The 24654-nt window shown below is 37.7% G+C and overlaps 2 protein-coding genes and 1 pseudogene across 5 annotated transcripts; 1 reads left to right on the top strand and 2 right to left on the bottom strand.

Annotated features, from left to right (window-relative positions):
* Positions 1-6981: 6981 nt before the first annotated feature.
* Positions 6982-7800, bottom strand: LOC121760679 (annotated as a pseudogene).
* Positions 7801-9274: 1474 nt separating this feature from the next.
* LOC121759895 (ras-related protein RABA5b-like) lies at positions 9275-11094 on the top strand. Its single transcript, XM_042155465.1, has 2 exons — positions 9275-9721; positions 10663-11094. Exons 1-2 carry the CDS (start codon positions 9394-9396, stop codon positions 10965-10967), a joined length of 633 nt encoding a protein of 210 aa, XP_042011399.1. The 5' UTR covers positions 9275-9393; the 3' UTR covers positions 10968-11094.
* A 207-nt stretch (positions 11095-11301) lies between these two features.
* Positions 11302-17912, bottom strand: LOC121762843. Of its 4 annotated transcripts, none has more exons than XM_042158849.1 (14): positions 17639-17912; positions 16989-17098; positions 16495-16557; positions 16211-16394; positions 15972-16076; positions 15767-15885; positions 15117-15690; positions 14817-14882; positions 14549-14625; positions 13704-13982; positions 13047-13383; positions 12808-12960; positions 12105-12638; positions 11302-11618 (listed from the first exon to the last, which is right to left on the bottom strand). In XM_042158849.1, exons 1-14 carry the CDS (start codon positions 17870-17872, stop codon positions 11430-11432), a joined length of 3024 nt encoding a protein of 1007 aa, XP_042014783.1. In that variant the 5' UTR covers positions 17873-17912; the 3' UTR covers positions 11302-11429. The 4 variants fall into 4 exon arrangements, with proteins under 4 accessions (XP_042014783.1, XP_042014784.1, XP_042014785.1 ...); XM_042158850.1 differs by having other exon boundaries at positions 16495-16546; positions 17639-17775; XM_042158851.1 differs by having other exon boundaries at positions 16211-16362; positions 16495-16546; positions 17639-17775.
* Positions 17913-24654: the final 6742 nt, after the last annotated feature.

Raw genomic sequence — 24654 nt, 5'->3', positions numbered from 1 at the left:
ATTTGAAACTATCATTTTTTCCCCTCAAACTATCATTTTATGATGCAAAAGTATTATTTTATCATCCAAAATTCTAAAACTATCATTATGAAACAAAAGTATCATTTTATCATTTGAAACTATCATTTTATCCCCTCAAACTATCATTTTATGATGCAAAAGTATCATATTATCATCCAAAGAACTAAAACTATCATTATTAAACAAAAATATCATTTTATCATTTGAAACTATCATTTTATGATGCAAAAGTATCATTTTATCCAACCAAAGAACTCAAACAATCATTTTATCATGCAAAAGTATCATTTTATCATTTGAAACTATCATTTTTTCCCCTCAAACTATCATTTTATGATGCAAAAGTATTATTTTATCATCCAAAATTCTAAAACTATCATTATGAAACAAAAGTATCATTTTATCATTTGAAACTATCATTTTATCCCCTCAAACTATCATTTTATGATGCAAAAGTATCATTTTATCATCCAAAAATCTAACTATCATTATGAAACAAAAGTATCATTTTATCATTTGAAACTATCATTTTATCCTCTCAAACTATCATTTTATGATGCAAAAGTATCATTTTATCATCCAAAGAACTAAAACTATCATTATAAAACAAAAATATCATTTTATCATTTGAAACTATCATTTTGTCCCCTCAAACTATCATTTTATGATGTAAAAGTATCATTTTATCCAACCAAATAACTCAAACAATCAATTTATTATGCAAAAGTATCATTTTATCGTTTGAAACTATCATTTTGTCCCCTCAAACTATCATTTTATGTTGCAAAAGTATCATTTTATCATCCAAAATCCTAAAACTATCATTATGAAACAAAAGTATCATTTTATCATTTGAAACTATCATTTTATCCCCTCAAACTATCATTTTATGATGCAAAAGTATCATTTTATCATCCAAAAATCTAAAACTATCATTATGAAACAAAAGTATCATTTAATCAGATTATCCATAGTGTTTAAGAACGAAATTAATCAATGTCAATATCACTCTCATCTCATGTATTAAATCATTCCACAATAAGAACACAAACCTAACCATTCAACACTAGCTACTGAGCTAAAATATAGAACTCCATTCTATAAGAAAAAATATATGTTTAAAATATAGGGATTAAATGTTTTTTTTCATAAATAAAAATTTGAATATTCGCCTTCAATATATTCTATTGTAAATATGTAAAGCCCGAATTCAGAAATGATTGTCATTATCTTTATAAAATATATTATTATATAATTTTATTAAACATAATACATAATTGGGGAGGAATTCGGTATTCGGTATACCGTACAGTGATTTCGGTATACCGCATATTGCGGTATACCGAAATCACGGTACGGTATACCGAAATGTCAGTAAGGTATCGGTATCGGAATTTTAGTATACCGACTTTTCGGTATACCGGTATGCGGTATACCGAAAAAAACGGTACGGTAAAGGTATGCATTTTGGCCATACCGCACTTTTCGGTACGGTATGCGGTATGACCATTTCGGCGCGGTATACCGTACCGTTCCAACCCTATCACTGACTGCATGTCAATGGGTCGCTAACTGTTCTCGAGAAATCTCGACGCTGGCATGATGGACCGCCAACTCATTCTATTTTCCATGTTTTAATACTTCCATCTCGTTGACTCCACAACAACTCTTATCTTGCAACCCCCACACTGTTTTGGATAATCGTAGTATACGATTACTTCATTTGATAATTCAATGGATAAATGTTTTGTTTAGTGGTATGGATTGCCACCAATTATTGCAACCACTTCTCTTCAATGTTTGACCCGTATTTGTTTATTTGCTAGGGATGCTTTTAGTTAGTTCCACGAAATTAACATCTAATCTAGATCGTATATTAATAGAAAATAGATAAAAAAAAATAGATCCCATGCATACTCCTACTAATCAAGGGTTACCTTTTTATGTTCATCTTATTTCTGTAGACGATGTCCCAACCCTTCACCAGTTGGATTCGACCTTAAACCTTCTAGCTAATTACCTTCACGCAAAGGTGTGAATATTGTGTATGCAATAAACTATCAAACTTCTAAAGGAAGATATAAAAGAAGAGAGAACAAGAGGGATTCTAATTATTTTATACGAATTTTGGTCAAGTTGTAAGTCGTGTGACCTATAAAGTAGTAAAATAGAAAGTAAATCTACAGCATTGTTAGATTTTCTATTATATTCTTTGTTTTCAATCTCTTTAGATTATTATTGTGTTAATTTGGTATCACACGTATGACTTACAAATATTGGCTTGTTGCATTTAACATTTGTTTTGTTTGAATTTTGTTTCGATTGAATTTACCGTTTATCTGAATATTATTGGTACTGTTTTGTATTTACCATGTCAATTACTTGCATTTTATTAGTATTGTCAATGGAGAAGTTTCGAAAAAAGGAATTAAATTCGCCGATCTTTCAGAATATGAGATTAAATTCGTTGACCTTGTTCTGAAAAATTCGCATGCCTTGATTCCATATTCTGAAAGGTCTGCGAATTTAATCACAAATTCTGAAAGGTTAGCGAATTGAATTTAATCCCTTTTTTTTGAAATTTCTCTTGTCAATGATGCATTAAGATAACAATATTGTTATGGATAATAATCAACATTTGGAGGATAATAAAATACTCCACCCGTTCAGGAAGTTCCAATGTAATCTAGTCATTTCCCTTTTAGGAAATAATTAAGGTTTTTAATGATGAATTAGGCTGTTAAATAATCACTCACTTGTTACAATTATAATCTTAACTAACCTAAAAAAACCCAAAAAAGGAAACGCCCCCAACCCACCCTAATTTTCGCCTCATTTCACACCCTCACTATCTCTCTCTCTGCAAGAGCAGCTCCACCTTCTCTTCTTCTTTGTCTTCCTGAGCCCTATTTCCGGCTGCTCTCACCGTGAAACCCCTCTATCGTAAGAAACGAAGACAACCAAGGGTTAGATCTGTGTTAGATCTACAACTCTGACCCCATTACCAACCTTTGTCTTTATTAGTTTTTTAACTTTAGACATTTTCAGCACTTCCAGATTCAATAGTTTGGGAATTTAGTCATTTTTTGTGCAATTGGTGTCACATTAAATTTCAATGAATAAAAATCAAAAGTTTCTGTATTTTTGTCTGTTTTCATTTATGCAGAATTTAATTTTTCATAACATTATTTCTGTTATCCCAATAAATGAAAAATAAAATATGTAGTACAGTAAAATTAAAACTAACAATGTCAATTTAATTGTTCAGATTTTGAATAGAAATCATCAAATCACTTTATCTACTTTATTACCAAAACTACTTAACCCACTAAATATTTCTTTCTTAAACTCCGCGCCAAAAGATGAAGAAGCGACAAGAACAGAAGCTTTAGCTCTAATTGGCAATCCACATCTATGCATTAGAATGACTATAGCAAAGTGATGGTTGAAGCAGGCAATCCCTCCTATTAAAAAAATGAAAGCAAAGTACAAACGTTTTGGTGCTTAGATTATTGTAAACTCACAGGCGTGAGTTAGTTATAGCCAAGTCGGTTGTCATGACCGTGCCATGCTAAGGAAAGAATCTTATGTCTCGTCGAGAAGTCGTGCTCACTCACGCCGGGTAGCCTCGAACAGCCACGCCTCTCTGAGTCTTCGATCGCTATGTCTAACCACATGTTAAATATGCTTTTTAAAATCAAATTAAGACAAGACTTGGCTTGTAGTGGCATGGCCTTACAAAGTCCAAGATTGTGTCATTATTTTATTCAAGCATTAAACTCGTTGTAAAGCGCTTATGAACATTTGTTTGGAATTCGGACTTCTCAATCAAGCTTTAAAATTTAATTAAGTTAAAAGAACTATTTTTCTATTCGAAAGTCTGAAACGTATTTCTATCACTACGCAAGGCAAAACAGATTAGATACATATAATAACACAAAAAGTCGATTAACCAAACGACTTAGAAAATAAATGGGGCGGGTGTTACATCGGTAGTGGTCAAACTATTTTGACCTCCAATGCGGAGCATACCAGGATTCTGGATTCTACAAGATGATCCGACTAGATGAACTTCCCCTTTTACTTATTGAATGGGAAGGCTTTCAAAGTTTCATGTAGCTTGTTTGTCCACAATTCTAAATACCTTCAAGACAAACGATACGAACATATTGTGTGAAAATATTTCTTGAGGAGAAATAATGGTTGCTCAAGCTCTTTCATAAAAGAGGCACTAGAAGAGTATCGATCACAATATACTGTTGGACTTCATTGAATAACAACAACTTCGTTTGTGTTACTGCACACTATACTGGGAAAGATTGGATACTACATAAGAAGATAATAAACCTTTCCAATATCACAGGGGTATAGTGAAATCACTGACAGGGTGGGGTTTGGCGCATTTATATTTTTTGCACTTTGTATAATGCATTCCTGAATGACACCCCGATTAGTATCATCAAGTCTCACATGGAGAGGTTAAATAAAAATGTTTTGGCTGACAAGTTCTTCCACATGTGTTGTGTATAGCATATCTTGAATTTGGTTGTAAAGAATGATTTGGGAAATATGCATTTCCATAAGACAAGTTAGAGAGATGGTGAAATGGCTTAAAAGTTCACCACAAATGGGATTGTGATAGAAAAAATATTGGATTATCACGGAGACGAAATTGATTGCAAGAAGACATTGTGCATTGATGTTCCCTACTCGGTGGAACTCTACATATCTAATGACAGAGCGCAGGTTGTATCGTATGCTGATGCATTCACGACATTTGGAAATATGAATTCTTCTTTCAGGAAAGAAAGCATGACAATGCTCCTATAGAACCGCCTGAGGAAGAAGATTAGGAAATGTGAAGAAGATGATTGCCTATTTCATTCCCCTCATTAACACATATCGTCTGCACTACCAAAAGCCAACATCACATTTGTTCGTTGCAGAGATGTGTGGTATTTTTGAATTTATCTGTTAGTTTGAGAGAAGAAGTGACAACAAAGCAAGAGTTCCATGGCTTTCAAGGATGAAGTCAAAGATTAGAAAGTATTAGATAAAGGAACTGAATTGAATCTAAAGATAAATAAAATTTTATATATTGTTATTATTCTTGATCCAAGACAGAAGATGAAGCATGTTGATCTTACCGAGAGGAGACACGGAGTATCGAAGGAAGAAATGACAAACTTGTTAGGGTTTGTATACTAGAAATCACCTTTCGAGTGATTGAATACTGTAAAACTCTATATTTTATTTTCCAATGAATGCAACAAATAATTTTTGTCATAATGTTGTTATGTTTTACATTTAATGGATGTTTATTGCATATTTAAATGTATAAGCAACGTAACAAAGTCTAAGTCTTGGTTTTAGTAGACCGGTTGTGAGCGTCGTCCCACTTTAAGGTAACACGGTCAGTTCTGAACAAAGAAAAATAAAAATTTCACAACCTAGATAGGCCTAGACTACCTATCGTGAAAGGTTGCAATGTCAGCCCGCATATCTCTAAGCCTTACTGAAATAAGATGACATTGGTGTGGTATAACACTGAATTGGATCTAACGACAGGACGAGTCTTTATGCTATCTACTGAAAGACGAGGTCTTGATAATTAATTTCTAAATCAATGTACGTTAGCATTCAGCATACGATATTGATCATGTACTACTTTGACTTCGGGTTTTTCGTAGCCCAACGATCCTGGTATATTGGGTAGTTGTGATTAATATCTAGCGGTGCTAGGATTGCTATTATGTTGAATCGTGCGCGAGGTGAGTCTCGTTTGATAACATCCACAAGAGGAGCTCGAAACAAGGTTTTATTATTCGGAACTTAGCTAGTTGGAGTTTGATTACTCTATGAATAATGAATAAGTGTTTCTTGTTAGGTCCACTCTTGGAGTTAATAATATATTAATTAATTAAGTCCATAGCAGACATTAATTAATTAATGGATGTTTCTATCTTAAGCACGAGAAATAAATGACAAACAAATGGAAACCTGGAATACTTGTAATTTCAGATTTGGATGGGCAGTGCAATATTACTTCTATAGTGGCTGCTCGTAATATTCCAATATAAGCTTATATTAAATTGTGGGTTCAATTCAATTAGTAAAAAGCTAATTGGGGTGTCTCCGAGATAATCCAACACTTTTTCCCACAACCCAATCTATGTGGTGAACTCTTAAGCCATTTCTCATACTCTCTAACTTGTCTTATGAAAATGACTATTTCGTCCAAACCATCTTTTACAACCAAATTCAAGATATACGCTGCATAACACATATGGAAGTATTTGCCACCTAAAACATCTTCACTCAACGTCTCCATGTGAGACTTCACGACTCTAATTACAGAGTCATTTGCAGATGCATTATTCAAAGTGGAAAAAAAATAGATGTGTTAAACCCCACTCCATCAATGATGTCATTATTGCACCACCAATGTCATTACTCTTGTGGTTGTAGATCTTAAAAAAGTTTATTATCTTCATATCTAGTATCCAATCTTTCCTAATGTAACATGCAATAACAAAAATGAAGTTGTTATTCAATGATGTTCAACAGTCTGTTGTGATCGATACTCTTGCCATGTCTCTTTTTAGGAAGAACTCCAGCAAACTTTGTCTCTCTTCAAGAAATAATTTCACATGATCCATTCGTATCGTTTGTCTCGAATGTATTTGGAATTGTGGACAAACGAACTGCATGAAACTTTGAAAACATTATTATTCAATAAATAAAAAGGAAGTTCATCAAGTAGGATCATCTTGCACAATCCTAGTCTGATTGTCTAATGATAAAAAACTTTCAAGTTGTTAAATGCTCCACCACCACCATCCACAATGTAGGTTAAAATAGTTTGGCCACTACTTACTTGGGCTTTAGCTAACTTGTTCAAACAAGAAAAAGTACGGTTCTTCAAACCATTAGTCCCACACGCCCATGAGTCTACACCAATCAAAGCACCCCCATAAGATCAGGAACCAAGTTGCTTGCAACTGATTTCACAACCTACAGCACCACGATCCCACCTGGAGTCGTGACACTCATTGTTGTTTCCACTCCACACGACAAACCCATTGCTCCACCATATCGTGTCTTAAATCATTCCTTCACACCAGCCATGTTGGGCTCTTTGTTATCTTTTCGATAACATGGGGGATGTCTTGGCATGTCCGAGATGACACGTTGTACACAATCATATGACCCATGGGAAGCACGCTATTAAAGTGAGAGATTAAACCTTCCAAGGAGGTCTTCCCATAGTAGGGGGATTGATGTGAAGGGCTGCATTCATTCCAACAACAAATCCGTGTTCAGTAGCCTTGATTGCTTCTCAAGTCGAGTTGCTTCCTGTGTTGCCAATAACTTTGATGGATCCATCGTAACAGCTCACAGGTTAACCAATGAGCATGGTGTGCTCATCCCAGCTCATCTAATCAACTAGTGTCCAGTCATGCCTCCAATGATCACACCCTCCACACCATCATTGATATGTTCGTTCGTTAAGAAATCGTAGGCCATAAGGTCAAATCTACCATTCGACAAATAATGTGTTTTAACGGCAATAATCAACCTAAGCGACTTTATGTCATCAACTCTAGTCCTGCAAATGGGAAGTTCACATCTTGCTTGACCTTTTAGATTGATATATAATCTTTATAGGTGATGAAGAAGTATGTTAAAGAGTAACATGCTTTTAACTTCATAGCTATGCATTAGAAGATGAAAATTGGGGATTACAGCTGCCCTGGCATAAATACAACTCGACAGCATTCCTCCTCAGAGAAATTGAGCAGAGCTACAATATGATCGCATGGATCACATCCACATATAAAAGAATGAACGTCTAGGACATCATATTTCTATACATAATAAAATATTTTCTCATATAATACATCTTCATCTTAGTTGCATACTTATTTTGCTTCCAATTTCAACGTCGAAATTATAGTGTACAGATCGCACCATTGTTGAGCAGGATTGTAACTTCGCGAAGTGAAAATTCCAAATAATATATCGGTAAAATCAAATATGTCGTACCACGATGGCTAGCATTGAGAGAATAGCAGCCGATAGCCGAAGCCAGGAAATTTGTGAGAAGTGAGAACTGAATGATTCAAATTGAGAAATAACGCCGACGCAATTTCACTTAATTCGGCGGTGGCTGTAGCTCCGCATCCGCCGGAATGGTTGGCGGAGCACTTTATTTGAAATCAACTAAAGGCACTTTTAGCTTTCGTGAGCGCGGCGGCGAGATTTTTATTTAGGGTTTTAGGCCATCCACTACGCTGTCTCTATACCGTCCCTTAAACCGTCTCTTAACTACTCTTTGAGCACTATTTGAGGGCCCTAGTGTCCTTTTTTCCTCCATCCCTTAACTAATGGACGGAACCTGCAACGCTCCGTCTCTTAACCGTCTCTATACCGTCCCTTAATTACTATTCATTCAATTTCATTTAGAATTTTTTTTTCTATCCAATTCAATTTAAACAAACACACTTTATTAAAAACAACACTTTATTAAAAAACACACAAACTAAATAAAAAAGACACAAAATAAAAAAACACACAAAATAACAAAAAACTATTCCGCCGACGAATCATCCTCTGGAAGCGGTCGAGGTTTAGGGGGTGTCGGAAGGTCAAGTTGTGTAGTTGTGTGTGAAATGAGGATGAGTTTAGGAGTATTTATAGAGTAAAAAAATTAATAAAAAATCAAAAAAATTATAAAAAAAAAAACAAAAAACGGTATTATTACCGTTACAATTTTTTTATTATTTAAATTCGAATTTTTTAAAAATATATATATATTTATTGCGTCAGCATGTGACGACGCCCACTCGCGGGCCGGCGAGTGGGCGTCACGCACGACGCCGGGTTGCTCCACGACGCCTCGGCGCGTGGCGAGACGGCCCGTCTCGTGGCTCGCCGGGACGAGACGGGACGAGATGGAGGCTGCAACGCGTCGCGCCGGCGTCCCGTCTCGTCGGGACGAGACGCGAGACGCCGGCAAGACGCGTAGTGGATGGTCTTAATGGTTTAATATAATTATTAGTATTATAAAAATGATAAATATTTTACTCCTTGTTTGACACAACTGCCAATAATTATCGTATAGGAATAGGATTCTTCTTTGCATGCGTATCATTATTTTATTTATTTTTATTTTTATTTTATTTTTATTTTTATTTTTATTTTATTAAATAGAGAAAAAAAGAGACGAATTTATGAATCCTGAATTGAGCAGCACGCCGCCAAAGTCCACTACAGTCCACACTGTTTCTTTCTTCCTTGAATCGCAAATCAATCGAAGCACTTTTTCGTCTCTCTCTATAATCGACTGCAAATTAAGAGACTGATTGGAAAATGGCGGAAGAGAGTGGTGAAGAGTACCTGTTCAAGATAGTAGTGATCGGCGATTCCGCTGTGGGGAAATCGAATTTGCTGTCGCGGTTTACTCGAGATGAGTTCGACCACAACTCCAAGGCCACGATCGGAGTGGAGTTCCAGACGCAGGTGCTGGAGGTTGACGGGAAGGAGGTGAAAGCGCAGGTGTGGGATACCGCCGGCCAAGAGCGATTCCGCGCCGTCACCTCCGCCTATTACCGCGGCGCCGTCGGAGCTCTCGTCGTCTATGATATTACTCGGAGGACTACTTTCGATAGCGCCAAGCGTTGGCTCGATGAGCTCAATAGTAATCTCTTTTCTCTCTCTCTTCAATTGAATCTGGTTAGAATTTCAGAAGAAAAAAGGGAGAGTGTTGAAGCTTATCAATTAGCTCGGTTGGATTCATTCTTCTAGCGTACAATTATTCATTTCTCCATATGCAAATTTATCTTAAATTCTCCACTTTCTGTTTCTATATGTGCGAATCTTCGACTATCCATAAACATATAAGCACATTTGACTTACATTCATGCTGACTGCGAATATCTACTGCTATTTAACCTAATCAATCATCAAATCTAAGATAGATACGTTCAATTTACCTTGCATCGTGATCGTGTATAGAATAGTGAGGAGGGTTCATTTACAATTTTACTGCTGATTAGAATGATCTTAGCAGTTTGATTATCTGTTTTGCATGATTAGAACATTGAAGCTAGATCAGTGGGGGTAAGTTCTTGTTCTGTTTGATGATCGTAGTACTATTTATACGTCTTAATAATAAATACACAAATTTACTACCACATGAGTTTCCTTTTTCCCTCCATTGATAGATCGATGTTCAAGCAGACTAGAACATTGCAATTAGCTTTATCTGGTTTGCATTACTAGAATATTGAAGTTGGGATCGGTAGAGGTCACAATTTCTTGCTCATAATGGACTGTCACACATCTTATCTATATATCTATACGTCGAACAGTACATACATCTGATTCACATCCAGTTTTAGTTGAACTCTTGCCTTGTGGATTGCATAGATTTCCTTGTTCATTTCGCCCTATAACTATTAAGGTATTCTGCTGCACTAGCTCCTATCCTCTCCTATCCCACCATTCTCAACGTTTTAGTGATTATCTTCATAGTTTTGGCACCTGTGTAGCTGTTGGTGTTTTGGTGTCTTGGTGCTAGATGTTCGGTCTGAATTTCTATCTTAAGTGACATTCTGATTTTTCTCAACCAAAATGCAGCTCACTGTGACACTGCAGTCACACGGATGCTTGTGGGGAACAAGTGCGACTTGGAGAGCATCAGAGAGGTGACAACAGAGGAGGGCACGGAGTTGGCAGAAGAAGAAGGGATGTTCTTCATCGAAACATCTGCCTTGGATTCAACTAACGTGAGCAAGGCATTTGAGATTGTTATCCGTGACATCTACGAGAAAGTGAGCCGGAAAATCCTCAGCTCCGACTCGTATAAAGCAGAGTTATCTGTCAATCGTGTTAGTCTTGATTTATCGAAGCAGAAAAGCTATTTCTCATGTTGTTCAAGTTAGGTCGCTAGTGTTGGAATGCCTCTTTTATGTATTTCTCTGTTGCGCTGCTGGCTTATATGTATCATTTATTTTGTCACAAATGGAAAATAGCTTTACATTTTACATATATGCAATGCTGATTAGTTAAGTCCTGTGGATCCAATTCAGTTTACCAATTATGTTTAATAACTTAATTTCATTGTTTTTTTGGGCCAATTTTAAAATATTTCTTTTTTTGAACTAGAGCACTTGTACTAGTACAATGTTGGAGAGTAGTAGTAAACAAGTTCCTCATGAACAATCACTCATTCATCACCAAATGCTTCTGTGCTTATTTGCCCAACGAAAACTCGTGTTACTCATCCAAAAAATTGAAGAATTAAATTAAAAATAGATTATATATGGATTATTCGTGTCTAAATATGTACAAGGAATATATAGCATCTACAAAAAATAAATTTGACAACCTGAAACTGTAACTTTTCATGGCTTCCTTAAGGCCGAGGCTGCTCCCAGGACAACTGCCAATAAGATCCCGACTCCGGCTCCAACAGATGCGCCAACAGTTGCTGCACCTAAAGTATTCGACTTAGCTGCTGCATCTCGATCTGCTCTTCCAGCAGCTACACGCTCTCGTGCCAGTTCAAAGAAAATCCTATCTCTAGCAAGTTCCTATAGAGTAATTAAAGAAATTAAAGTAAAGAATCAAAAATGTCCATAATCAAGTAGTTATATACTTCTTCAGCTTTTTTAATTGAGTTATTATACTTTCGTTTGTATAATATAGTACTCCCTCCGTTCCATAGTAATGGAGTCATTTTGTCATTTTGGTACGTTTCATAGTAATAGAGTTATTTCCTTTTTTAATAAAAGTCAACACATTTTTCCACATCTACTTTACTCTCTCTTACTTTTCTCTCTTCATCTCTCTACATTTTTCATTTTCCACTTTATTCTCCCTTTACTTAACTCACCTAACACAATTTTTCTTAATCTCGGTGCCGAAAAGAAACGCCTCCATTACCATGGAACGGAGGGAGTAGATAAATAGATCCTAGTACTTCAATTCAGAAAAGTATAAGGGCATAAATATAAGAGAAAGATGGAAGTGAATGGACTCTATTAGAATTTAGGCACCAAAATTCAGAAAAGTTTTACCTGTAAGGCAGCTTCCTCATTGTTTCGGAGCACACGTTGGACAAGCTGACAAAGAGATGTTACACCATCAACAGGGAGAATTGATGGTTTCCTTCGGAAAGGTCTGCGAACAAGATTGAGTGGGGCAAAAATTAGCCTTCGGCCGACAGATTTCGTATCAGGGACTGTGTCTTCAGCACGCCATGATAGTTTGACCCCTACTGAGGTGGGCATTACATATAGGCATGAATTGACAACCTCAGTTAGTGTATGAGAGGCTTGATATGCCTGTAATATGCCATTAATAGCTGTTTTTTGCTGGTGTGCACTAACAGAGAATTTGTTTGTTATAGCAAGAACCCAAGGGATGCCAACAGTTTTAGCCTCGTCTAAGAGTAGTGACAGAGCTGGTTGTGGTGATGCATTTGATTGGCCATACCGGGGTATCCTATGAGACAAGTTGTGCACAAGAACAACCAGATCCGTTTTCTGGCTAAGATCACGGATACCTTTCCACAATTCGTCCCTGAAGTTTGAGGCTTCCAGATTCAGATTCTGTACCAGAGAGAAGGTGGACTTAATAATAAGAAATAATAAGAAAATCATGCCGCTAGATAGTTGGCTTGGCAACTTGTACATGAAATGTTAACTACCTAGTAAAAGGATAGTTCGATTCAATTAAATTAATTCAAACTTATACATGCTAGAGCAGTTAGGTAAACACCTGCAGATTCACTCCTGTGGAATCTGAATAGAGCAAGCCACCAGCAATACCTTCCCGGACATCAACATCCATAGGAAAAGCGTCAAGGCTTGTCATGGTAGTTGTTCTTCCTTGATTCAAAATAGCCTTCATAAGAGAGGTTTTACCGGCACCCTACAATATACACAAGCTTCGATACAAAATGAAGAAAAAAAGAATGCTTCTCAACGAACAAAACAATACACATAATTTTCAATCACCTCAATGCCAATTAGCCGGACCCTGCGTGTTCTTACATGAACCTCTTTGGCAACAGTAGAAAAATCTGTTGTACAAAATACAACAAAATCACTTAGACCATCAGGATGGACAAAGTTTTCCTCCATTTCTAGAGACCTGTTCTTCAACTTCAGATCAACAGAGTTTGGATCGATGGAAAGAAAAGCAGGCATCAAGGTGTCGTCACATATTTGATGTTTTGGTGGTCGTTTTAATGGAGCTCCTATAGTTATTCGCAACCTCTGCATCTCTTGTTGCAATTCATGTTGTGAAGAATATGTTGGTGGAGAAGGGAAAGATTCCACAGTAGTTGAACACCTGTTGGATCAATCATGGATGAGTAAATATTCCAGTGTTGTGAAATTGCCTTGAAAAGAGAGTTTACAGTATAGATTAGTTATAGAAACTATAGCTCTTCACTCACTGGAACTCAATGGTTAACAGCTGAGGCTCAGGAATTCATATATAAATGCAATAATCAATGGAGTAAGATGTCGAATCATTAGTAGTCATATGAGACTTATTATACATTGAGGGCAAGGCTCAAACAGAGAAATAAAGATGAGACTGAGAAGCAAAATACAAATGAGACTACATATGATTCATGAGTATTGGAAATAATTGTTCAAGAAAAATACCATTTACCATTCACTCGAGCTTGAATCAATGTACATTGATGTAATCCAAAACCAGATACGTCTACTTTCAGTTGATCTCCGTTCTTCTCGCTTGGAATACCAGTCCATCCCAGAGGAACCAAAGAAGTAGCCGCCCGGATTATTGGAGAGTCAACAATATGCCCAAGTTCAACTGTGCCAGCAACTGAAATTCCTAGCCATTTTTGCAATTGGGGAAATTGCAGGTCTTGCTCCCCCAAGAACGAAAATGCATTTTCGTTTACGTACTGTTCGTAGATTCTGTAAGAAATAACAAGTTAATAGCAAATAACTATTAGACTATAGGATTCCATGAGAAAATGAGTAGCAGGTGTAAAAATGAAATAATGTGGCAAAACTAAACATAAGGCCTGGAATGTTTTGAAACAACCATATTATATCAAAGATATAAATAATTGTTTTTCCTTTGGGCAAAGATAGAGATACGATTGCCAATTTTCAGATGAACAAACCTTTTAGTCAAGGAGAGATTATGAAAAGATGGCTTAAGAAATAGTAGTACAAAATATTCCTCACTCCGTTACTTGTTAATTGAGTCGTTTTTCCATTTCAGGACGTTCCGAGATAATTTAGTCATTTATATTTTTGGCAAAAAAACAATGCTCCGTACATTTCTCTCACTCTTACTTTATTATCTCTCTTACTTTATTGGCTCTCCACTTAACAACTGAACATCTCTTTCTTAATCTTCATGCCAAAATGAAACGACTCAATTAAAGGGAGAACTAAATTAATTTTTAGAGTTGACAAACATAAGTGGAAAACAGCAACATGGGGAAAAGGAATACCAAGGTTCAAAGTAATACCTTTGAAAGCGGGACCTGTATGATTTCATGGAATGTGACTGAAAACGCTCTTTAACTTCAGCAAGTACAGATCTCACCTGAAAATGACAATTATTTAATTATGTTCGAGATTGAATGGCTAAATAAACTGTATATGATACATATTGTAATTAAGTTCAGGATTGGATGGCTATATAAACTACATATGATACATAATCGTAAGGTCCAAAAGCTCCTGTAGAGGAGCACGAAGAGACATAACATGGCAGATAACAAGCATTCATCTTACCGATGTCAATTTTGAGTATTCTGAACCCGATAGTGATTCTACAGATGAATTTCCCAAAAGATAAAGCTGTTACAAGAGAATGCAACACAGTTGGTTAAGAAATCATATATTGACAGCATCTGAGATTCACATGTGGTTTTAGATGCATGTCCATATTAATAAATAACCATTTGGTATAAATAAAAAGTAAGAAGCCGGGTTTACACGGCTCAATTCAGTAATCATAGTTAGGTTGCCATAATGTACAAAATTAGCAAACAAGGGAACAACAACGAAAATGAAATCAATCAATAGTCTTACTTGACCAAATGGTACATATGAAGGTAAGGAAGGTATCCTGCGCCATCTTCTCTTATCCCCAATGCTAGTATTACTAGCGCCAAATGATTTGACATTCTTCATTCCTCCAGTTATGTCTTCACTTTTATTGGGTAAAGGGCGAAGGGAAATGCCGTCAGAACTCTCCTCTATTTCAAGAGATTGTGGAGTAGTAACTAAATCATCGATAGTTGATGTTGAAGAAGAATCGGTAGCAGATGTTTCAATTGGCTCAACTCTATTTCCTTTATTAGAAAACTGTCTCCGAAGACCTTCTATAGGAACAAGTCTAGAAAGTCTCCAAAAAGAATTCTGCACGGGACCCAAACCCAGAACCAACTGCTCCCCTTCATTCTCTTTCGGTCTATTCGCCTTCTGCTTCTCAAATCCTTCAACATATTTTGACGCTGATGGTGAAGTCTCAGTCGTAGCCAACCCTGTCGGGTTCTGTGAGTTATAATGATGAAAGTATGCGGGGGATAATATTCGAGGCACCAAGTCTTCAGGAATGCAATAGGTCTTAAAATAGTGATGCCATCCTCTTCCATTAACATAGCTGAAAGGAAACATGTCAGAATTCTTGCAAGCACAAATTAGTTAATAAAGAACGACATATAGATCGGTAGACACACTCTCTAAGAGCGGCATTTCCTACTGGCGGCTGGGAGAATGTTATACACTTCACTTGTATCTTATCCGTAGATGTAACGGCGATAACTCTCAAAATTGCAAGGGTTGCCAAAACAGCTACCTAAAAGAAAATTAGATGAACTTCACCCAGTAATATCAAGAAATTAAAGGTAACACGAGCTAATTTTACATTAGCGACAAACTTACTGCTCCACCAAGTGAGTGTCCACATAACACCAGTTTTCGTTTCTTTTTCTGGGCTAGCCTGTACAATTCCAATGCAGGAATTCCTTTAGCACGAGCCATGAATCCCTAGTGATGGATAAATAATATTAACCACAAATGAATCATAAAAGAAAATGTAGCTTCAGCAGTAAATAAAGGAGCATCCCCTGTGAATAAGAGATGATACATATCAGTATAAAAATGTAATGTCATAGAAGTACCCGATGAACGGCAGGCTTCGGGGCGGAATTTGTTGGTTTATAGTTGGTTTCGATATGTATTGTGCTGCTCTCCCCATTACTCATTTGGCCATCAGTTTCTGAAAAATCCATTCTATTTAGGTCTTCCGTTGTACTGTCGTGGAATATGGCACCTTGAAATATATTTGCATCAGCCATGATATCCCTTTGTAACAGGTAGCAGCAAAGAGAAAGTAAAGCACAATTTAAGCAATGATTTCAGAAAGAAAAAAAATAGCTAGCCAAAGTATATGCACCATACTTACTTGTACCGCTTGGTCCCAATGAAGGAAGCAAATAAAGTGTCTCCTGCTTCAGCTAATAGATACCTATGAATTAGGATCAGAGTGAAGCTAAGCAAAAAAGAGAACATATACAACAGTATGCAGGGAAAATAGAACAATGACAAGAATGCATAAAGATGACTCATGAAATACTACTCCCTCCGTCCCGGCTAAGATGATACATTTCTTATTCGACACGGGATTTTAGAAGTTGTTGCTTAATGTGGTTCGTTGGAGAGAGAAAGAGTGGGGGTAAGTATTAAATGGAGAGAAAAAGAAAGTTGAATATTTAATTGGAGAGAGAAAAAAAGTGGGTGGATGCATTAATTGGAGAGGGGAAGTTACTAAAAATAGAAGTGTGTCATCTTGGTTGGGACAAACTAAAAAGGAAAGTGTATCATCTTATTTGGGACGGAGGGCAATGAACAAATGCATACAAATAAATATTCACCAAAATAGCATGGGAATGTACACACCTGTGAGGAACATGATCTGAACATGGTTGGACACGCTCTAAGGATACTAAATGCCCTCCAAAGTCGGCCTTAAATTTGTTCACCGCCCGAAGCATCTCAGCAGCAGGTCTCTATCAAGAAGAGTATCAATTTCAGGAACTAGATAGTACAATCCCAATTCACATAAAGAAGATAGGCGCAAAAAAAATAGTTTCAATGCTTCGAGATCCAAATCTGGAAACTACTATGGAAGGTCCCCTGAACACAATCTATTGAATGACAGAAATACAACTATATCAGACTAACGACATATATGGTATACCACGACCCGAAACTTCAGCAGATGATTGTGAAATCAAATAGGGCTTAGCAGATGAAATGAAATCAAATTCCATTTCTTCACAAATCAATGAATCCTTATTCCAAATCATACTACTATCCATTTTACCGGGAGTAAACCAATAAATTAAAGTATCTGAATGACAATGCACCTGAGGTAACTGTGATATACCTCAAAACAGAAACCATATATATGCAAATTAAAACTACAACCGCCTACAAAAATTAAAAAAGGAAAAGGCGAAATCAAAGCACAACTCCTAGTTCACCAGATTTTGATCAAAACTCAAATACGTCCAAATCACAGTTATAAAACCGGCAATGCCAAGCACCTTGTATACACACTCGGAGAGGACCATGCAGCACAAGATTTCCTGCAAATCGGAGAGCGTCTCCGCCTTGAGGGCGCCGCAGAGCTCATGCCATTGCTTCTTGCGGCGGTCGAGCTCCTCCTGGAGCCTCCTCTGCTGCTCGCGGCGGCCGTCCTGCCACGGCCACGTCACCTTGAAGATTTTGGTGCTGCGATCTCTGATCCAAGTCTCGACCCTTCTGTGCAGCGTTTCCATCGCCCATTCAATCAATCTGAGACCCTAATTGGATTTAATTAGGGCAGAGAGAGAGGGGGAAATGTGGAGGAAATCGGGTTTATAGGGTACTTTACGTTTAAAATAGCGTAAATGTACCAATTTTGTTATCTCTTCCATATATGGGAAAAACGCCACCCACATTGGCGTTTTTTATTAGTGAAGACGCCACCCGCATTGGCGTTTTACCATTTTGAACCGTATGTCGTCGTATTTTATGGAAATACAGATAAGTTAAAAAACGCCGACACGATTGGCGTGTTACAAAAAAAAACGCCGACGGGATTGGCGTGTTTAATAAATTAGAAACGAATGGCATGTTTATATAAACACGCCATCACGGGTGGCGTTTTTCAATGTTGGGATTATATAAACACGCCATCACGGGTGGCATTTTTCAACATTGGGATTACAATCAAATCAAATGATGGCATTCATTAAATGTGAGCGATGTGACAAATTTTGATTTGAGATTTGACGGCCAAAACCTCCCACTTTCCATGCGTAGTGTAAACAGCCTTTACGGCACAATCTACGAAAATCAAACCCCATCCAATTTGTTAATCACACACACTTTAATTTGCTCTACAAAATAGTAATATACCCCAAACCCCATCCAATTTGTTAATCACACACACTTTAATTTGCTCTACAAAATACTAATATACCCCATTTAATCTCGAATAAGTACGTACTTTATCTTAGGACATCAACTTTAAGAATATGAAAATAAGGCTATTGGCAACGATGTCTCTTATCCGTTTTTAACCGTCTCATCCTTTAAATATTCTTAGGCCCCACTGTACTTTTTACTACATCTCTTAACTAAGAGACAAAACTTTGCGTACTAATCTTGTGGCGGCTTACTCCAGGTTACGATGGATGTAAGTCCGAGATCGTCTTTGGGGCGGCGCGGCTTCCTCCGCCTCCCTACGTCTTTGGGGCGGCGTGGTGAGACAGCTCGCGCGCCGTCTCTGTGGGACGGGTGTCTCGGCGGGCTGGGGACGAGACGAGACGCTGCAACACGTCCTGCGGCCGTCTCGTCTCGGAGGGACGATCACGGGTGCCCTAAGAGCATCTCCAATGGCGGACGTCCGGTCGGACTTCCGCGACGGGCGACCGGGACGTCCGCCATTGTAACACATACAGTCGGATACGGAGGTCCCGTATGGACGTCGGATGTCCTCGGATATCCGCGCGACGGGCGGGTGGACGTCCGCCATTGTGGCGTGGGTCGGACGTCCGCCGCGGACGTCCGAGTTATAAATTTTTTTTTATAAAAAAACTCTATATATACGGCTCGTTGAACTTCATTTCATTCGCACCACTTGTGTTAATTTTATTTCCGTAAACGTAAATTGCTTTATTTGTGAATTTGTGATTTTTTTTTATTGCGGGAAGTCCTAGTGACGTGGGTGATGGGAAGGGCGGATTGAGCAGGGGAAGTCCTAGTGACGTGTCAGTGAGATGGGAAGTTCTTGTGATGTGGCGGAAGGTGTTTTTGGGATGTCCGAGTGGGACATCCGTGCACTGGAGATGCTCAGCTTGGTTCCTAATTTAATTTTATCATGTCACATCAATATTTATTACTATTTGTTAGTAAAATTTAAAAAGGATATATTAGGGATTGCGGTGGAAATGGATAATACCACGGAAAGGATGAGAAGAAATTTAGAGTCAGTCAGTCTTTTCAATTTCCAACAACCTACAACCTATATATGATCAATTTATAACCTACTACTATTATTACCCTCTCCCTCCTTCCATCTCTCTGTTGACTTCAGCTTATCTCCCTTCTAGCGTCTTATATTTAAAAAAACGCCATCCGTGATGGCGTATTTATATAAACACGTCATTCCCTCCGGCGTTTCTAATTCTAAACACGCCATCCCCGTCGGTGTTTTTTTTTGTAAAACGCCAACCATGTCGGCGTTTTTTAACTTACCTGTATTTCCATAAAATACGACAACATACGGTTTAAAATGATAAAACGCCAATGTGGGTGACGTCTTCACTAATAAAAAACGCCAATGTGGATGGCGTTTTTCCCATATATGGAAGAGATAACAAAATGGGTACATTTACGCTATTTTAAACGTAAAGTACCCTATAAACCCGATTTTCTCGGGAAATATGGCGGTAATTTGCCTATTTGGGGGGAATAAAGCACGAAAGGGAATAATGCCCGAATCTGTATCTAATATCTACAATTCTTAATTTAACTAAAATTCGTATCCAATTATCAAATTAATAATCAGGCTGGTGGATTATTCGTGCCCATACAATATGCAAGTCAGCCAAACTGAAATTTGAAGAAAATAAATATCTTAGGATTTAGTTATATAGTTTTCAAGTTTCTTATTGGACAGCTTAGATTAGTTATGTGAGTGTTTTGGCAATCTAATTCGACCAATGCATGGATAGTTGCAATTCAACCTCTTTTTTTAACGTTTTTAAGTTTACCTAACTTTTCGTGCAGTTCCATAATATTTCTCACCAAAATTGAATCCAGTTAGTTAAATTCTACTAGCTATTCTCTAGATATCATAGTTATGCAAATATGACAATATGGCTGTGCTCCCGCTTCTATATCCTGATCAATGGCTACATGGCAGACACACACAGGGTGAAGAAGCTCAATTATGACGTGTTGAAGGAGACTAAAGTTATCAATGTAGATGCAAAACATCAAAAAGGTATATTTTGCGAGCGATAACTTTCCATCTTTATATCCATAAAACAGTGATACTCGAGGGTGGACCTTTATGGTAAAATCGTAACAGAATTATATGCAACAAAGCCCATGCGAACGTTGTCCTAATTGTGAGTTCAGCCTTTGTCCTAGCGGCAAGGAGCTTAGACATGATTGCATGAGGTGCCGAGTTCGAGCCCTCTTGAGATCAGTTGTAATTTCCTCATATCTATAGCATAGAAGTTTATTTGTAATTTCCTCCCTTATATAGGAGTTAATTTTTTTTAAAAAAAACGTTGTCCTGATTGTGATATCCCTGTCACCGGTGGATCCGACCCCACCACCGGCCACGAAGTGCCGCCGGAAAGTTCATTTCATCAGCCTCCGACCCTACGGCGTTCGCATCTGTGCCCTCGCCTCACGCAGTGTGAGATGAGACTGAGCAGAGAGAAACGAAGGAAGTGAGGAAGGGAGACGTTCGTAATCTCTTAGAGCATCCTTAGTGGTGTGGATGTCCCGGCGGACATCCCAAAACACCTCCTGCCACGTCATAAGGACTCCCCACTGCACTGCCACGTCGTAAGAACATCTCACTGCACAATGGCGGACATCCCGACGGACTTCCCACAATAATAAAAATTCACAAATTCACCAAATTAAACAATTTACGGAATTAAAATTTCGACACAAATACGGAGAAATTGCAACCACTTTGTTTAAAAAAACATACATAGTACAAAAAAACACATATAATTATAAAAAAAATTACATAGTTAAAAAAAACTGTCGTCTCACTCCTCGGATTCCCCGCCGCCAGTACCATCGTCGTCCCCGCCGGTAGTCCCCTCGTCGCCACTCTCCGCCATGTCTCCCAATCCCAAATCGCGCCGCATACTGTTGATAATATCCTTCAGCGACGACCTGTAATGGCGATCGGTCGATGTCCGTCATTCAACCATTGCACGTAACAAGGTTTGGTCGATGTCCGCCGTCATTTGGGGTTGGGGCATCATCCCCGCCATTCCGGACATCGTGGCGGACATTGGGGTACTTCCGCCAACGGGAAAGATCGGTCCATGTGACTTGCTCGTGGCGGGGGAATCACTATTGTGGTGCTCTATTTATCTTCGAAAGAAAAGTATTTTGACAGAGAGATACTTGTTGATACAAGTTGGGCGAATGAAATGAAATTCAACGAGCCGTATTTATAGAATTTTTGAAAAAAATAATAATAATCGGGACGTCCGCGCGGACGTCCATGGGGTCAACGCAATGACGGACGTCCGCAATGAAGTTGCCACGGACGTCCCGGGAACGCCGCGGAACTTTGGTGTCCGCAACGGACGTCCGTATCCGCGTCACCTTTGCACAATGGCTGACGTCCCGCGCGGACGCCCGGCACGCCAGAACTATGTCCGTTTAACTAGATTAATAGAGATATAGCTAGTTTTATGTGGTAAAATGAATGAGTACAACACATAGGTTTATCTACACTCGATAGATGAGATCCTTTATGAGATCCTTTATGAGAGTTTGAGTCTTAGGAACTTAAAGAGTTAGAGTCTAATCTACTGGATAAGTGCACTCAAGAGATGGCTTAACCTAGAATTGCGACTTTCCTAATAATACTAAAGATAGGTAAAGGTTTTGTGAGATTAATTATCACTAGGTCATAGTAGTTGGATCCTAAAACTCTACATTATTTAGTCTGCTTTGTATTATTTGTTTTATGCTTTATCTAATCTGTTTATTTATGTCTAGTTTGTAAATTCAAAACCAAAAACTCCGTGCCTCTAGATAATATATGACGCTCAGGGACGAAGCCAGAAAATCATAGGTGGAGGGGCAAAAATACTAAAATACAAATAAATAAATATTAAAATATAATAAAATAATATATTATAATTATAATTGAAAATATTTGGGTCTTTGGTGATGGAGATAGCCTTCCCTCCGCAGTAGTCTTAAAAAAGCAAGACAAATTGTATTCAGATTTTTCTGTTTTCTAAGATTTTATATTTGTGTATTTTAATTTGAGCCTAGATCCTCTCCTATTTTATTAACAGGATTGGTGTAAGCGGCGAGTATATTAGGGGTGGGGCAAGTAAATTTTTTTATTTTAAATATGGAGGGCAAATTAGTTTGAAGATGAGGTATATTATAATAGGTTAGTGATCAAGATATAACTAATTTTAAGTGTATAACTAGAGAACAAATCTCAGCCACACATTTTAATACTCCAAATTAATCTTATGGCTTAAATAATCTAGCAGATTTTTATAAAAAATAATAGTCAAAGGGCATTTTTGGAATTCAAAATCTCAAATGTATCAACGTGAATTGTCTTCTCCGCAATTTGTACAATCTGAATCTGAATTGTCTCCAGCCACCGCCATGGCCGGCCTCTCCGCCGCCGCCGCACATGCGCCAGTTCTTCACCTGAAGGCGTCCTCCGCCGGGCAGTTCACGGCGATGACGGCGGGGTAACATACAGCCGGTCTCACCCGAAACATCAACAGCCGCAGTGCGTTGGCCATGTCCCAGCAGATCTCCCGGAGCGGCCCGTAGCTGAAGCCAAACTTCACCGCGAATGCCCAAAGCAAAGACACCATCAGAAGCAGAGCTGCCCCGCCGAGCTTCGTTAGCGGCAGAACCACCACCGCCAAACCCATCTTTATAAATTAATGCTTGTACACACAACACTAATATATACAGACTATGTTTATTATTGAAATTATTATGAATCATGTTACAAGACAAAATTGGTGGCTTTATATTATTCGAGTAGGAAATTTCCTTGTAATTTCATGAAAATCGGACTTTCTGAGATCAATGATGTTGATGGCAGATTTTTCCTTTATTTTATTATATATTTTTTTATTGATTTACAAAACACATCACTCTTATTATGATTTTACTTCACTGTTGTTTACAAAACAAATCACTCTTAACATGATTTTACTTCACTCTTGTTTACAAAACACATCACTCTTATTATGATTTTACTTCACTCTTGTTCACAAAACACATCACTCTTATTATGATTTTACTTCACTCTTGTTCACAAAACACATCACTCTTATTCTGATTTTACTTCACTCTTGTTCACAAAACACATCACTCTTATTCTGATTTTACTTCACTCTTGTTCACAAAACACATCACTCTTATTCGGATTTTACTTCACTCTTGTTCACAAAACACATCACTCTTATTCGGATTTTACTTCACTCTTGTTCACAAAACACGTCACTCTTATTCTGATTTTACTTCACTCTTGTTCACAAAACACATCACTCTTATTCGGATTTTACTTCACTCTTGTTCACAAAACATATCACTCTTATTCTGATTTTACTTCACTCTTGTTCACAAAACACATCACTCTTATTCTGATTTTTCATCTCAGGGACAACTGAATCATTACTTTGGTTATAAGTTGTTTTAATCACTAAAATTCTAAAATGAAAATAATTACAGATCTTTGGTTACCTTAGCTTTGTCATTTAAGGTAATACCTCGATCCTCATCAGGTGAAATCTAAAAAAGTTTCAATTTAATTTCAAGTACGTGTGGGATAAATATGTGCCGATTTTTTTTCTTTTTGGAGGTTAAGGGCTACTAATGAATTACGATACTCCATTATTGAAACACATTTCGTAATTAAACTGCATTTAATGTTTCACGCGGAATGATTGTTTGTGAAATCAATGACCTCCTTTTAGATAATAGTAATTCTTTCTTGTAATCCATATTCTTGAAACTAATTGCTCTGTGTAGGTGAAATGTTTGCCATTGTTATACAAGATTCTGTTTCAACAGTCCGTATAACTGAAAATACTCTCCTCCTCCACAAAAACCAACAGATCACCGCCGTAAGAGACAGAAAGATGGAGCTCCAGCTCCGGCGGCGGCGTAAATGGCGGTGGTGGCGGCGGCGAAGGAAGAGCTGCAGCAGCAATTCACCACCATTTTGTGCGATACTAATTGCTTTTGGAGAAGAGGGAAGAGGAGAAGAGAGGAAGAGGATTGTCAATGACCATTATACCCCGCTTGGTTATTGTGGAGTAAA

The sequence above is a fragment of the Salvia splendens genome, chromosome 13 (assembly GCF_004379255.2).
Source record: "Salvia splendens isolate huo1 chromosome 13, SspV2, whole genome shotgun sequence".
Lineage (NCBI taxonomy): Eukaryota > Viridiplantae > Streptophyta > Magnoliopsida > Lamiales > Lamiaceae > Salvia > Salvia splendens.
Note: the sequence above shows the minus strand (reverse complement) of the source record. Positions and strands in the feature narration are given on the sequence as shown.